Source organism: Orbicella faveolata, unplaced genomic scaffold (assembly GCF_042242905.1).
Source record: "Orbicella faveolata isolate gen_17 unplaced genomic scaffold, um_ofav_v1 contig_26, whole genome shotgun sequence".
NCBI lineage: Eukaryota > Metazoa > Cnidaria > Anthozoa > Scleractinia > Merulinidae > Orbicella > Orbicella faveolata.
In genome coordinates, this window is record NW_028301554.1 from 13,737,829 (window position 1) to 13,751,868 (window position 14,040).

Consider the following 14,040-nt stretch of genomic DNA (forward strand, 5'->3'; position numbering starts at 1 on the left):
GCTCAGGGTTCCAGATAAGTTTTCAAGGTGTGGTGTCAATGAGGAATTCCAACGGGTCAATCTCCAATGCTCCCACCAAATCATCATAAATTTTCTATTAATTTGTCGGGTCAAGTTGCTGACCTTGTCGGATTTTTGACCTGAGACCCCTTGCTTATCTGGAACACTGCTCGCTATAGACTGCTTGCAGTCTGCCTTTCTCTCAAAGTATGGGGCGAGACACTTCAAACGAGAAGGGATTTCTCATTCATAACACCTTTTTGCGTTCACGTTCAAGGGGACAACCACTCATCCAACCCTAAAAGAAGAGACCGACTGCAAGCAGTCTAATTTTGCACCCCCCCCCCCCCCCCATTTTTTCAATGGTAGTCACAGACATTTGTATTCGTCAGAGTTGCTATTAGAGGCAACTGGTAACAGTGTAGAGGACTTGTTTAACAAAACAATGCAGTTTAGCGCAACGTTTAGCAAAATTATCTGGGTGGGGGTCACAGCCACCTTAGAAATTTAGAAATTGTATTTAGCAGGGCCCCTCTGGATACCAGCCACTGTGCTGAGTGGCCCACCCTGCATAAATAAAGTTTAAAAAAAAATAATAAAAAAATAAGTGAAGTCTGAAACCCTTGTTCTGCGTCTTGTTCATGAATCTCATGGTGAATGCTCAAGAATAAGACTCCTTGATCCTGTTATACAGCTTGAGAAGAAAAAGGTGTGAATCTTGTTAAATTTCTGGTGAAATTCCATATTCAAGTTGAAAGCCGCTTACAGCAATGTCTGTGGTCGTGTGAGGGACGAATATTTGATTTGCTATGTGGATTAATATTTTTCTTTGTCTTTAGTTGTCGGACACATCACAACAGGGTGAGAATTTGACAGCGCTTGTTTCTCGTGAGCTGAGCCGCATTGAAGATCTAAATAGAAACACTCAGTCTTCAAAGGATAATGTAACAGGTCAGTAGTGCATGATTCCAGCTCAACTTATTTTTACCTTACGTTGACTAAACAACCTTTTGAACGATATATATTTAGACACTTGATACAGCAATTTGCTTTGCGTGATGATCACAGTATTTCTAAAATGAAAACACATTCCCACGTTATTGCAAAACAAGTTTTGGATTCTCGATGGTCGGTAAAAGGAACTGCGAAACTGAAAAATGATTAAAATGCAATGATGGAGCAATGACCAACGGGAGAAGGCCTTGAATTTGATAGACGTATTGTATTCACTGACAAGATCGTTTATTTACGTCGAAGAGCTTCAAGTTGTTTGTTAACTATGGTTTAAGGCTCTTGTTTGCAATGGTTTAGGTTTATCTCGGGGTGTATTTCTTAGGAATGATCTCGATCAGGAGTTATGATCCAAGATCACTCGAATCTTGATTTGTTAAAGGAGCTACATCACAGTTTGCGCATCTTGAAAAGTTTAGTCTAAATCTTTCAAGTTTGTCGTTTGCAATCCATATTGATCTTTCCCATCTTCGATTATCTTAGTTCCTTTATGGTTTATTATTCTCTTTGGAGTTTTTCTACCTTAGTAAACTACTATTTTCAGGTGCCCTTCAATGTAAAGGTAATTTTGCATGTGGCCAAAATATCGTGGGAACCAATGATTCCACTCTTGTCAGGGTTTTATCAGTTGGTTTTATCTTCGATCATTGATTGTAGTCTGGGTCATCCCAGAGAAATGAACCGCGGGGCATAGGAATGCGTCAACATTATTTATCAATTATATATTTTCAGCATTAAATGCTACAGTTGCTGACATATTGAGTCAACTGACGACACTACGGAGTGACGCCGACAATGTGTTAGCTGGTATTAGTGGAATCCTGAGCAGGACGTATCACAGCGAAATGCAGGCAGTTAACGAGGAGGTACAGAATGTACAGGCGGCTTCTTCCTTGGCCATGTCGGCACAGTACAATGTTACATCTCACAAGAACACCTCAGTAGACCTCAACAGGACTGCACTGGGAGCAGAAGAAAGCCTGATGCGTTCAAATGAAGCCTTCGACGGGATGAAGCTACGGATTAACACTGTCACAAACTTGACCAATCAAGCTCTTGTTCTGATAAATCAAACAAAGGTATGCTGTGTCCGGGGCAGCGGGGAGGTGGGGTGGGGGGGGGGGGGGGGAGGGGCTAGTTCCATATGAAAAGTTCAGGGATGCTTGTGGGAAAATTTCAATTAAAGCCCTAAAGGGGACCAATCTGGGAATGGCTCGAGCTTTTTTTGATCCTTAAAAGATACCACTATAAAACGGACTTGATAGCATTTCTATTGTTTCTTCGAATGTAATCCTAAAAGATACTTAGGCAGCTAAAAATAGTAGCGTTTCATCCTGAACACCCTAAGTGAGACCAGAATCCTTTATTTATTCCCCTAAGCGAGACGACGAGCTTCCCCGACCTTTTCACATGGTAGTCTCCCGCCCTTCTAGGATGCTGTGCTTTATTTGTCTCTTTTACTTTAGCCAAACACTTCACTTTCACAGTGCTCGTATCCTCCCATGTATATATTAGGTACTGGCAAATCTTGTGGAATCTATAAATGCGTGCAAGGGTAACTTGGAGATCCCATCCAGGCGGGGGGCCAAAAATATGCAGACCGCCAGTTTAGTGGAACAACCAGAAGAATCGAATTGTTATTGCAGTTGGGCAAATGAAAGAAGCTTATTTTTTTAGTTTTATGCCCGTAATTTGTTGGCAAAAGGTTAAGCACTTCCTTCTCAGTCGAACAGTGTCATATTGGAAGTTGTGAGGGCCCGTCGATTGAATTACTTCCTACTCTCTCATCCACAGAACCTAATAAGCAAAGCAAGAGATTTAACTGATCAGGCCCTGCAGCTTCTTCAAACAGCCACCGGCATCTTAAACACAAGCACACAACACGTTTCCAATGGTGAAAGCAACTACCAGGTACATATAAGACACACTGATGTATGATGACACATGCATATGTGGCCAAACAGAATCACAAGTCGAAGAAAATACAAATGATGGCATACCATACGACGTCGGTTTTGTACTGCTCAAGAATATCCCTTCAAATCCAAGAAATGATGATTTATTGAAGTGGAAAAAAATTCCCAAATTCCGCCCAGTTTGTCCATGTGTGAATTTTTTTTTCTAAAACGTAGCTGGTAATGTTATGATGATTTGAATAAAAATAAAAATCGATTTTGGATGAGACTAGCTGGTGACGATGAATAAAAGCGGTTGTAAGCGTTGCTTTATTAGTAGGTAATCAAATGTTTTTGGTCAACAGAACGCTAGTGACCTTCTTAACGACTTAAAAACGCATATCAGCACTTTGGAGAACTCCCTAACAGTTACGGCACCAGAGTTATCTGCTGCGAATCAAAGTGTGATGGAAAATGCCACTAAACATGCTGCTAATCTCACTGCTGAAGCCAGACAAAGGCAAAGGTGAGCTTGGTTAAGTGCGAATGATTTCCTTAAAAGTTGGATTCTTCGGTTTGAACCTGAAAATGTCAATTCTCTGAACTTCTCCTGATGTGTCCCTTTGTGACATCTTGTTTCTGTGTGTTTTTTTGTTTAGTGTGTTCAACACTACTCTGTCCCACGGAGCACGCGCAGTAGACGCTATCAAAACATTCGAAGAAGTGGTTGTACTAGGAAATCAGTCACTGGAAACCTCGCAACAAGTCAATGAATCTTTACAAGAAATTATGAACCGGGTAAGATCGTTCTTCCATGCCTCTTACAGTCACGTTGCTGGTCAGCCTCCAACAAGTTGCGATTATTCTCAAATTGCCCATGAACTATCCAGTTTATCTGTAAATCAGCAACGAGCATTGACCACGTAAAACAATTTACAGACTGTTATTTGCTTATATTTCAGCTGGAAAATCTCACGCTAGTTAGCTCTGATCTCCGAACAAGGGTTGTTACTTCTGAAGATGAGAGCGAAACTCTCCTCAACAATACTTTGAAAAGGGATGCAGACTTACCAGGTAGCATTTGTTTATTGGCTTACTCGGACCACTCAATGGTGATTGGTTTTGTTACAAGCTTGTGCTTCTATGAGCAGGCTACAAAAAAAACGAAGCTTGGCAAAATACATTGCATTAGTTATTAATATACCTTAAAAAGTAACGACACTTCGAAAGTGGCGGTAAAATTTCGTGGGCGTTAATAATAAATCCTGAAAATAGCAACACCTCGTAAGTTACGACTATCCAAGAGTAAAGACCTCTTACGGACTTTGACTTGTTACGAGGAAGATGCAATAAGCAGGAGCAAAATTGTACCGTATTTGGTTTGGGTGACCCTTATTACAAAGGCAATATGTCACTGTTCTTTTAAACAAGTTTTTTTCCCCCTTTCTCTCTTCTCTATATGTTGAGAAAAGTTTTAATTAAGCTGGCTTGGCCCGCATTTAGTTCGCGTTTGATCTAACAGAGTAGCGATATTTAGTGGATATAAAGTGTTATAGCAACTATACAACGTAGAGTATAAACCTTGCATGTGTGCGCTTTGTTTAGGACTCCGTGCCAATGTTTCCTCGTCAAATCAGACTTACATGAATGCCGTTACGACTGGGACGTCAGTTGATTCACTTTACAGCTCGTTACAATCCAGCCGAGACTCCCTGGACCAAGCTGCAGAAGTCGGAAACAGTCCCCACTCCATCGTGTCTGATGCCCAGTCTTCTAGCGATTACATCGACGAGGCAATATACCGCTCCGATCCAGTGAACAATGGAGCACCAGCCCTATTGGATCAAGTGAACACACTCGAGCAGAAAATGCAGTCCATTAATGAATCAGCCGAGAGGGCTGGAGTGCTGACCATTCAGGCATTTGAAAATGGTAAGTATGCGAGTTGATGTGACTGGTTTTGAATCTTACTTATCTTCGTCCTCGTTCAATATTGGATTTTTTCAGAAAGCTGTAATGTTAAATTGAACTTTTGCTTCTCAACCAGAGGTTGAGGCCACAATACCTTTTGTTCTTTAGTGCCTTACTCCACCAACTGTCACTTCACGAGTTTAAATACACCTTCTAATTGATTATCTCTCAGTGGCCTCATAATTAAGTGGTAAAGCGTTTTTACTGGATTTGCAATCTTCTTGAGTTGAAACCCATTAGCTCCCAGTGGAGACTGAATGGTTTTATCTGTAGGCCTTTTTTATTGATTAAGTTGAAGTAGAGCTGCGAGGATCTTATTTCTTTCGTTCGTTTTACTGCAGTTTTCGTATATAGTTTATTTGATATACGCATCGTAACCTGTCTTTATTCCGTTGTTAGTTATTTTTTTATCACATATACCCTACAATGAAGTCATTTCTAATCTTGCAACTGTTACGATCGGTATATCCAAGACAAGTACAGTTAACTTGACATTAACGTGATAATCACTTGACAATGTGATTTCTTTTAACAGTGCAAAATGTTAGTCGATCATTGGGGAGCGTGGACAGTAAAGTGCAGGAAGCGGACAGACTCAAGAATATAACAGCAAACTTACAAGCACAATTGAGACAAAATATGTCAGCTCTAGAGGAAAAGCTGAGGAGAGCCAGAGAATATGTCGCCAAGGTAAAGCGTCTTCTAACTTGTGAATGCGTAAAAGGACGGCTTTTTCAAAAACAAATGTGCGTGAATTAACTGTGGTTTTTTATGTTAACTCGTACGGTTTACTTTATTCAATCAGAGTACAGGAGGTTTGTTCAGCCAATCGAGTGTGAGACAAATCCACCCGCGTTTCGGCTGCTACCAATTTTTCCAGCGCTTTACAGCCAGCTGCAAAAATATTCTTTAACTTCTGATCACGTAATTTTTCGACTTGTAAATCACAACTAGCCAATCAAATGTATTTGAGGGAATGAACCAATCAAAATTCGAAGCTAAACTGTGCAACCGACAATAAGCGCGGGAAAGTGCTCTCGGGACAAAGATTGGTAGTGATTTTGCTGTTGATGGTTAGAATAAATTGAATGCTTCTCTTAGTCAAAAAAACTCTTCTGTGATTTAAAGGTTATGCGTGTCAACGTTCAAGGGAGTTGGCAGATTTGATGAACTTTGTACTAATTGTAATTTGCGTTTAGATTCGCCTTGCTTTGAATGTTCAAGGAAGCACAACACTGCAATACAGCCCTCCACCCCGCTTGATCAACGAGACGAAGTACACTGAAATCAGAATGGATTTCAGGGCTACACGGGTACAGGGCTCACTATTTTACTTGTCAGATGGATCCAGTAGTGCGGTGAGCTGATAATATTTTAAAATAATTCATATCATGAAGTTGATGTTATTGACAATTTACGCACAGGCAACCTAAGCTCATGATACGAGAGCTTGGTGGGGAGGTGCACGTGACTGTTTACTGGTGTTGCGTTACAGTGTATAGACCATTGGAAATTAGTTAGTGCTGATTTGTATCAGTTGGAATTATTCCAAACTGGACAATGCTGGATAGTCGATGTAATATTTTGTTGTCATTATATTGCCTTCTGGCGTCGTGTAGTGGAACAACAAGAGTGCCAAAACTAAGTTCACTGAATTAGCAGTTAAGTGCAACCACATGTCTCAAGCTGGAACAGCCAACCCTTATGTCACGCTCGTCGTAGTCTTAATCACCTGTCATGTACTTGTCAGGAGCGTCACTCAAACCGTGTGTTCACACTTTATTTACGTGTGGCGTTGTTAATCACAGGCTCGAAGCGTGGCTGTTACTCTGGAGAGTGGCTCATATGTGAAGTTCCAGTACAACCTTGGTACAGGACCTATTGACATCATCAACTGGGCAGTCAAAGTGCGGCCTGGGTACTGGTATACAGCATATGCGACACGGTCAGTGGAATGTTACTTGCTGTGCGCGTTTTACGTGACGTCACAGCAGCCATATTTAGTGTTCCCAAACTTAACAATGAGGTTTCTCTCCTATCAGTATGGGAAATGAGTTCTTTGATTACACAAAAAATCCCAAAACACCTCTATATGCCGAGAAAATGTGTTATAGTCTTAAATAATTAGTTTTATACCGTAAAGAAAACAATCAGTCTGCAAAAGGAAACTTCTGTAATTAAATAACAGAAAAAAAGATATTCCTAATGTGGGAGGTTTTACAAAATTTTCAACGGACTTGATCCAAACAGGAAGACTTGGACCTTGCGCTTTTAAATTTGACAATATTTTGTTTCTTTCCTGTAGTTGCCATCATCATCAGAACTGTAGCAGTTCTCGTAAGCTTGTAATTCTACTTGTCGTCATTGCAGCAGCTGTTACTGTTTTAGGGCTAGCTGGCATTGTTTCTGTTGTTTGTTTTATTGTCCTCTCAAAGGATATCGAGCCATTCATGTGAGACCTTACGATAGCTGCTACCTGACCCGTCATTATTCATCCTCACAGCTTTATAAGGCACCTGGCATTGGTTTATATTACTATCAATAGTTAGTATGTGCGTAACCACTTTTCACTTTGCACGTTTTCTTCATTCGTGTAGTTACGAGAAGGTAGGACGTTTGACAGTAACGGATCACAGTAAGAACTTCAGCCGCACCTACGAGGGTACCACAAATATAATCCCCGCATTCCTATCCACTGACTTCAGCAGTGATGACCATATTCATGTTGGAGGTCTTCCTGATGGAGTTATGGTGAGTGAACTCTGTTAGAGTTTCTTGGTCCATCCTTATCAACTTAAGACGTTATCTTTTTGCGACCTCGCGCGGTTTGGAGCGAGCGATTGTCGAATGGGAGACTGAGACAATGGCGACACAAGTGTCCTTTGCAACTCTTAGGTTGCTGTTTGCTTTGGTAAAACATTGTAAATTTTTCTTCTCTTCTAACTTTGGGGTGAAATAAAGTCTTGCTGTTGTTGTTGTTGTTGTTGTTGTTGTTGCAGTATTTCATGAAAGGGTTTTGAAAACATAAGCAAGCTACGTTCGCATCATGTGTTGGCCTTCTACGCGGAAACTGCTATGTTTTTGTTCGTCACGTAACTTTTCCAACGCTTGCTAAGGAGGCTAATGCATAATGACATTATCATGTAATCAACGTGTCTTGATGACGCTCTTTTTCTTTCCAGATAAACAAGACTGACCGGTATTTTGACGGCTGTATCGATAACATCGTGCTCAACCAGGAGATCCTAAATCTGTGGAACCCAGTCGAGGTGGAAGGCAATCGATCCTTCTGTTCCAGAAGGTACAATACAATTTGTTGCAACATTGCATTGCTGCTTTTACGAACCACGCTGATCAGAGCGGATTACTTTAGGATTAAACATTTTTGCAGTAACTGATACAGGCTGTTCATTGTTTTGCAATTTCAGAGGGAAATTCATTTCGTTGGGGGAGGGGGTGTAGTTGACAAGTTGGGTACGACTTCCCGCTGATTTTGTTCCGTGGCGGATCCTAATTTGAATTCAACTTCAACCTCACTTTATTTTGCACTTACATTTTGAAATTACAATATTAGCATTAAAAAGAAAAAAAGATTTATATAGTTTGTGCATGGAGGCTAATACAACCGCGGGGTTATCGAGTGATCTCTGAATGTCATCAAATTTGTGATTTGATTGATAACAATATATTTTTTAATAGGCCTCCCGTCCAGGTCGACCTAATTCCAGGAAGCAGCTTCTTTGGTATTCCAGAAGGACACGTGAAACAGAAGATGGGAGAATTTAACATTAGTGGCGAGTCTGAATTTGAGTTTGAGTTTAGAACGTTCCAAAAAACGGCTTTCATCGCAAGTGTGTTGAACGGTCAGGTGTGTGGGTTTTATCGTGTTATTCAGTCTTTCTATGCACAGTTTGTAGATGATTTCATTGAAAAACGCCATTTCTGTTCAGTTTATTCCTCACACGGGACTAAACAACTAACTTGGCAGAACATCACACCAGTAACACGATCGATGCTCATCGGTTCTAATGCTGTTGGAGCACTAAATTATAAGCATTCAGTGGCAGAAATCTTTGCCTTTTTAAACCCGGTACTCCTCGATAATAGCAATGCACGTATAACACACTATCGTCTTAAGAAGGACTTGGGTTAGCAGAAACAGTAGTGAAATAGTGTAGTGAAGCACTGGTCTAAAGGTTTCATCCTTTGATGTTTTGTATACAAAACTCTCACAGGAGGGAACCAATTTTGAACTGGAATTCAAACAAAATTTCAGAAAAATCTGAGCCAAACTGTAAGACTGACCTCGCAATTTCCATGCTCGTTATCGGATAGCCATGTTTACTGCCTAGTGCTTTTCATTTGTACAGACTCTTGCCATTTCTGCTGGCTTTCCTATAATCTGTGTACTGTTCTTTTGAGACACGAAGATCACAACTAGTCACACGGACTGATTCTTTTGTCTGTTTGCCTTTTTCAGAATTATGTGTATGGAGTGTACTTGAATGACAGCAGATTGGCATTCTACTTTAAAACAGCCAATCAAACGTACACAGTACACAGTAACAGCAGGTCGTACAGTGACGGACGGTGGTACAGAGTGCATGTGGTGCGCGGTCTGAGGAATGCTAGTCTGACGGTCAGACCTGTGGGTCCGTCAGACAGCGGTGCAGTCGATCAAAAGACCATAATGACACCCACACCTGTCTATCTTCCTGAAGGACAGTCGCTGCTCTTCGGTGGCAAGGATCCAAACAGGTTGGCTGGCTTTATGTACTAGAATTGCTATTTTCAGTTTGATTTTTGATTACTTTCTGATGCTATGTTTTTTTTTTATTATTGAACGTTACAGTCCAACACTTTGCGCACTATACATTACTAACGGCTCATTACTAACACGAAATTTTACAATACAGTTCGTACTAACACCGCACTACTAGCATATTTTTGATCCTATTTTATTTCTTATAAGTAAAGGTTTTTTAAAACAACTTGAAGTAAAAACTAACGGTAAAAAGAAATTTGGGAAAGTTCGAGTCTATGAAATGGTTGCTATATTTCATGCTTCCCATTCTAGTTTTCACAACCATTTTGCGCTAAAGAATGCTTCTTATATTAGCTTCTTGGATCATTTTAATTCTTCCCCGTTCCTTGCAGCCCAATCAACGCTCCTGTAAGCTCTTCATTTGCTGGGGCCCTGCGGTATATCAACATTAGTAGCAACACATCTGGATCCCTTGTAGAGAGGCTACTCAACGACGCAAACTTTACACTGTCATCCGATGGAGTGAGCTTCTCTGGTTTGCTACCAGTGGTAAGAGACAATATACTAATGTATAAGAGAACGAAGCCGAGATTACACTGATTACACAACGTAAAAACAATTACATGTGTCTATGTTAATAGATGTCCAACAGCAGCAATTAAATAATGAAAGAATGAAAGATGCGAATGCAGCCATAACACTACTGGAAAAATGACCCCAAAAAATTTCAGGCTCTGAACGGGATTCGAACCCACGACCTTTGCGTTACCGGTGCAATGCTCTACCAACTGAGCTATCAAAGCCACGTGAGAGCGGTCGTGTGTGAGTTCGGCCCTGTATGTTCAGTGAACGTGATACTCGGCTCAAGTACATGAATTCCATGGTAATAGATGTCCAACAGTAGCAATTAAATAATGAAAGAATGAAAGATACGAATGTAGCCATAACACTACTAGAAAAATGACCTGAAAAAATTTCAGGCTCTGAACGGGATGGACGCTCTGAACCCGCACACGACCGCTCTCATGTAGCTTTGATAGCTCAGTTGGTAGAGCATTGCACCGGTAACGCAAAGGTCGTGGGTTCGAATTTTTTCAGATCATTTTTCCAGTAGTGTTATGGCTGCATTCGCATCTTTCATTCTTTAATTCTCTATGTTATAATTACAATTCGAGCCTCACAGGATAAAATTTAGAATACTGTCTGCCTGAAATAACCTTAACGAAAGGTGAACGGGCGGACACAAAAATAGGCATGGACACACACCTGCAGAAGAATAATAGCTTCAAAAAAAAGCTCACAACAAGGAAATATTGTTGAAAGTTATAAATTAAAGGGATAGTGTTGCGGCGGATTATCGGAAGTTTCCAAGTAGACAAATAAATCGAGTGATGAATTTCTACAGAGCAAAATAGAACAAGTAATTTGGGGAAGAAGTACAGGATTACAAGAATCTCTTTCCATAGCAACTTATTAAAGCGAGTGTATAGCAAGGTCCCGCGGGCCATACTTATGATAACACGATATACCAGTCGAGAGACTGTCCTTTTAAAGGAAGATTAGGTCGTCTCTTCAAATTTACTGGGTGAAGGAGTTTTGCCGGAATGATTTCGTCAGGAGAATTCCTTAGTCTCAATTTTATTTATGTACTTTATTAACAGGATTGCAGTTCAATTTGCTGTTTCCTCTTTGTATTAAGCTAGACGTGTTGTTTCATTTCTCTTGCTCAGGTCGAGGATGGTATTCGATTCCGAGGTGAAAGTTACGCTGCCGTGGAAACAGGTCAATCAGAAATGTCCTCACTGGAATTCACCTTCAAAACACTTTCCCCAAGTGGTGTTCTTGTTTACAGTGGAGAGGTAACTTTAGATAAGGTTCTTTCATCTACAACATCATGGTTAGGGAGGCAGCGTGTTCGAGTGGTTAGGGCGCCGGGTTCAAGTCCCGCTCTGACCACTTTAGCTGGAGGTGTTTCTCGGTAGACTCTAGTTCGACTCCTCGGTCATGCTTGTAAATATCCAACCGGTTGGGATTTTTAAGCCTATCCTGTTTAGTTGATATGTTTGTTTCTTTCAGTTTAAGTGGCATGCCTGTGAAATAGCCAGGTGTAGCTAAGCGCACTGACCACTATAAACATCAACATTTGAACATTTTTTTATTATTATTTTAACATGGTTATTTCCTTGTCCTTGTTCTTGTGTTGTAATTGAAAACTCCTCGCAAACCGCACGAGATAACAAAAAATCCCGTTGTGGATGAATGTTTCTATCAGTTTGTAGCACTGACTGAAATCTGCCGTTGTTAAATTTCTTTGCTAACGGGTTAACGTGTTATTGCAGGGTCCGTATTTCTACCTGGCACTTCTCCATGGGAACCTTTTCCTGGTGCACACCACAGATGTGACAACGTTCGTTCCCATTGTAAGCGAGGGAGAGACACTTAATGATGGAGCCTACCATACAGTGAAAATCGAACTAGGAGCGGTTGGGTGAGTGAATCTAATGACTCATTTGCATAAGGGGTTTGGTACAGTATTTTAACGGAGCATTGCCCTGGTTGTGCTTGGGAAAATTGAGAAACATTGCTTGAAACTTTTGTGGTTAATTTAAGTTTTTGACCTAATCTTTCTGATCTCAAGAATAATCTAGTTTTTTCTTACCATATCTATACGTTACCAAACAGACTGGTCTTAAGAATTAAAAGAATAATCAACTAAGGCCTGGATGCTTTGCCCGTGTAGTATTACGAGATTCGTATAAGCAACTAAACGACATGGATCGGAAACGAGATACATCTCCAACTGAAGAGTGAAACGGCAAATATGTTGTACGAAACTTTGGAGGCCCGTCAGTAGCCGGCCATAGTACTCACAGATTTAGAAATGTACTTATAAAAGCCTCACAAAATGTATCTCGGTCTTTTCCAATCTTTAGCTCTCCTTGTTCTTTAATGTCCTCGCAAGCAGTGTGTTTCTGCTTCAGTAGACTATTCAAGATTGCCTTCTACTGGGAGGTAATTTTTGATTTCTTTAGCTTTGGCTATTTTACTTAATATTTTTTTTGTGTGTGTTTTACCAGGAGCAATGTATTCCTTGATGGCAATGTCTTGTCAATACCTGACGGGTTTCCCACAGGCACAGTTGGTCTCAATGGTAGTTTATGGATAGGAGGTGTGGACGAAAGAACCGCCATACCCAGGGCTTTTCCAATTATTAACGCGTTCCAAGGAGGAATGAATCTCCTCAAGTTGAATGGAGAGTAAGTTGTTTGAGCTTAAGTTACGACAGTAACAAAACAATAGGGTGTGTCTGTGACTGGCGCGGGAAATCGTCAAACTAACTCGTGCTAAGCGCGGGAAATGTGGAAATTGTGTGACTTGTGCCAAGTGTTGGAAGACGTGCAACTAGTAACAAGGCTAGAAACTTGTTTAAGGCCAGATCACCTTGACAATACAATCTTTTCGACTGGCTACAGCACTAGGTTTATGTACCAATTGTTGTATGACAAAGTAATGGTCCCTTTTTGGCCCAAGGGTATCCGTTTACCAGAGCGTCTACTGTATTAATTAAAGAAACTTGATTTTTACCCGCATATTGGTGGTTTGTAATCAATCCTGGAAGATTCAAATGACAAAGGCCTGGCGGCCATGTTGGATGACACAAACAAAAGAAGCTAGTTAGAAATCTTTTGTTAATATCTTCCAATATGGCGGCGATCACATCACGTGAAAAGCAAGCCCTTTGCCAAGTCACAATCCAACGAAGTGTTCAGTGGACTTAGCCTGTTGACTCGTCAAAACGCTTGTACCCATATTGCAAACAGTTCGCGAAGAGTGCAAGAGGCAATCGGTTACCACTCGCCAAAGTTTCTTATTATTTTTGACCTTTTAATTCGTTTTCCAAACTTCTCACCTAAACAAAAAGCCAAAATCCCCGCGCACTTGCAATGTATCGGCATGTGACATCTTTGATTTATTCTCTGCCTGATTAAGAGCTACTTGATGAAAGAGGCGACGTGGTAAAGTTTCAAAAAAAAAAAATTTTCTCAAGTAGCAACTAAGTAGTGGAAATGATACTGTTGCATGGTAATTTGATGTTAAATTGATTATGAACAGATTGTATTCTGACCTAAAACACATTTGTTTTTTTTTCCCTTCAGAATTGTGAACATCTTCTCAGGACGAAGCAAACGTGTGTCATTGGCTGGAGTGTCACCTGAGCGAAACGTCATACCAACGGCTCTTCCCACTACTCCACCCCCCACACTACCACCTCCCACTTGTGGCAGCCCGTATCCACCCCTACGGAATTCATCTGGAGAAGAAGAAGCTCGGTTGGAAGGGGATGATTACATCGCCTTTTTTGCAACTTCGGAAGTCTTAAACTATACTAGAAACCGG

The 14,040-nt window shown here is 40.7% G+C and overlaps 1 protein-coding gene across 1 annotated transcript in view; it reads left to right on the forward strand.

Annotated features, from left to right (window-relative positions):
* Positions 1-14,040, forward strand: part of LOC110063228 (laminin subunit alpha-2-like) — a 44,894-nt gene that overhangs the window by 25,303 nt on the left and 5,551 nt on the right. Inside the window, exons 34-52 of the mRNA XM_089295216.1 lie at positions 840-951; positions 1,744-2,090; positions 2,806-2,922; positions 3,272-3,432; positions 3,566-3,704; positions 3,869-3,980; positions 4,512-4,838; positions 5,413-5,567; positions 6,077-6,235; positions 6,686-6,822; positions 7,475-7,628; positions 8,060-8,178; positions 8,577-8,745; positions 9,358-9,635; positions 10,035-10,191; positions 11,373-11,501; positions 11,982-12,130; positions 12,720-12,899; positions 13,800-14,039. Coding sequence (XP_089151342.1) covers positions 840-951; positions 1,744-2,090; positions 2,806-2,922; positions 3,272-3,432; positions 3,566-3,704; positions 3,869-3,980; positions 4,512-4,838; positions 5,413-5,567; positions 6,077-6,235; positions 6,686-6,822; positions 7,475-7,628; positions 8,060-8,178; positions 8,577-8,745; positions 9,358-9,635; positions 10,035-10,191; positions 11,373-11,501; positions 11,982-12,130; positions 12,720-12,899; positions 13,800-14,039 — 3,341 coding nt within the window. The remainder of the gene's footprint in view (positions 1-839; positions 952-1,743; positions 2,091-2,805; positions 2,923-3,271; positions 3,433-3,565; positions 3,705-3,868; positions 3,981-4,511; positions 4,839-5,412; positions 5,568-6,076; positions 6,236-6,685; positions 6,823-7,474; positions 7,629-8,059; positions 8,179-8,576; positions 8,746-9,357; positions 9,636-10,034; positions 10,192-11,372; positions 11,502-11,981; positions 12,131-12,719; positions 12,900-13,799; position 14,040) is intronic.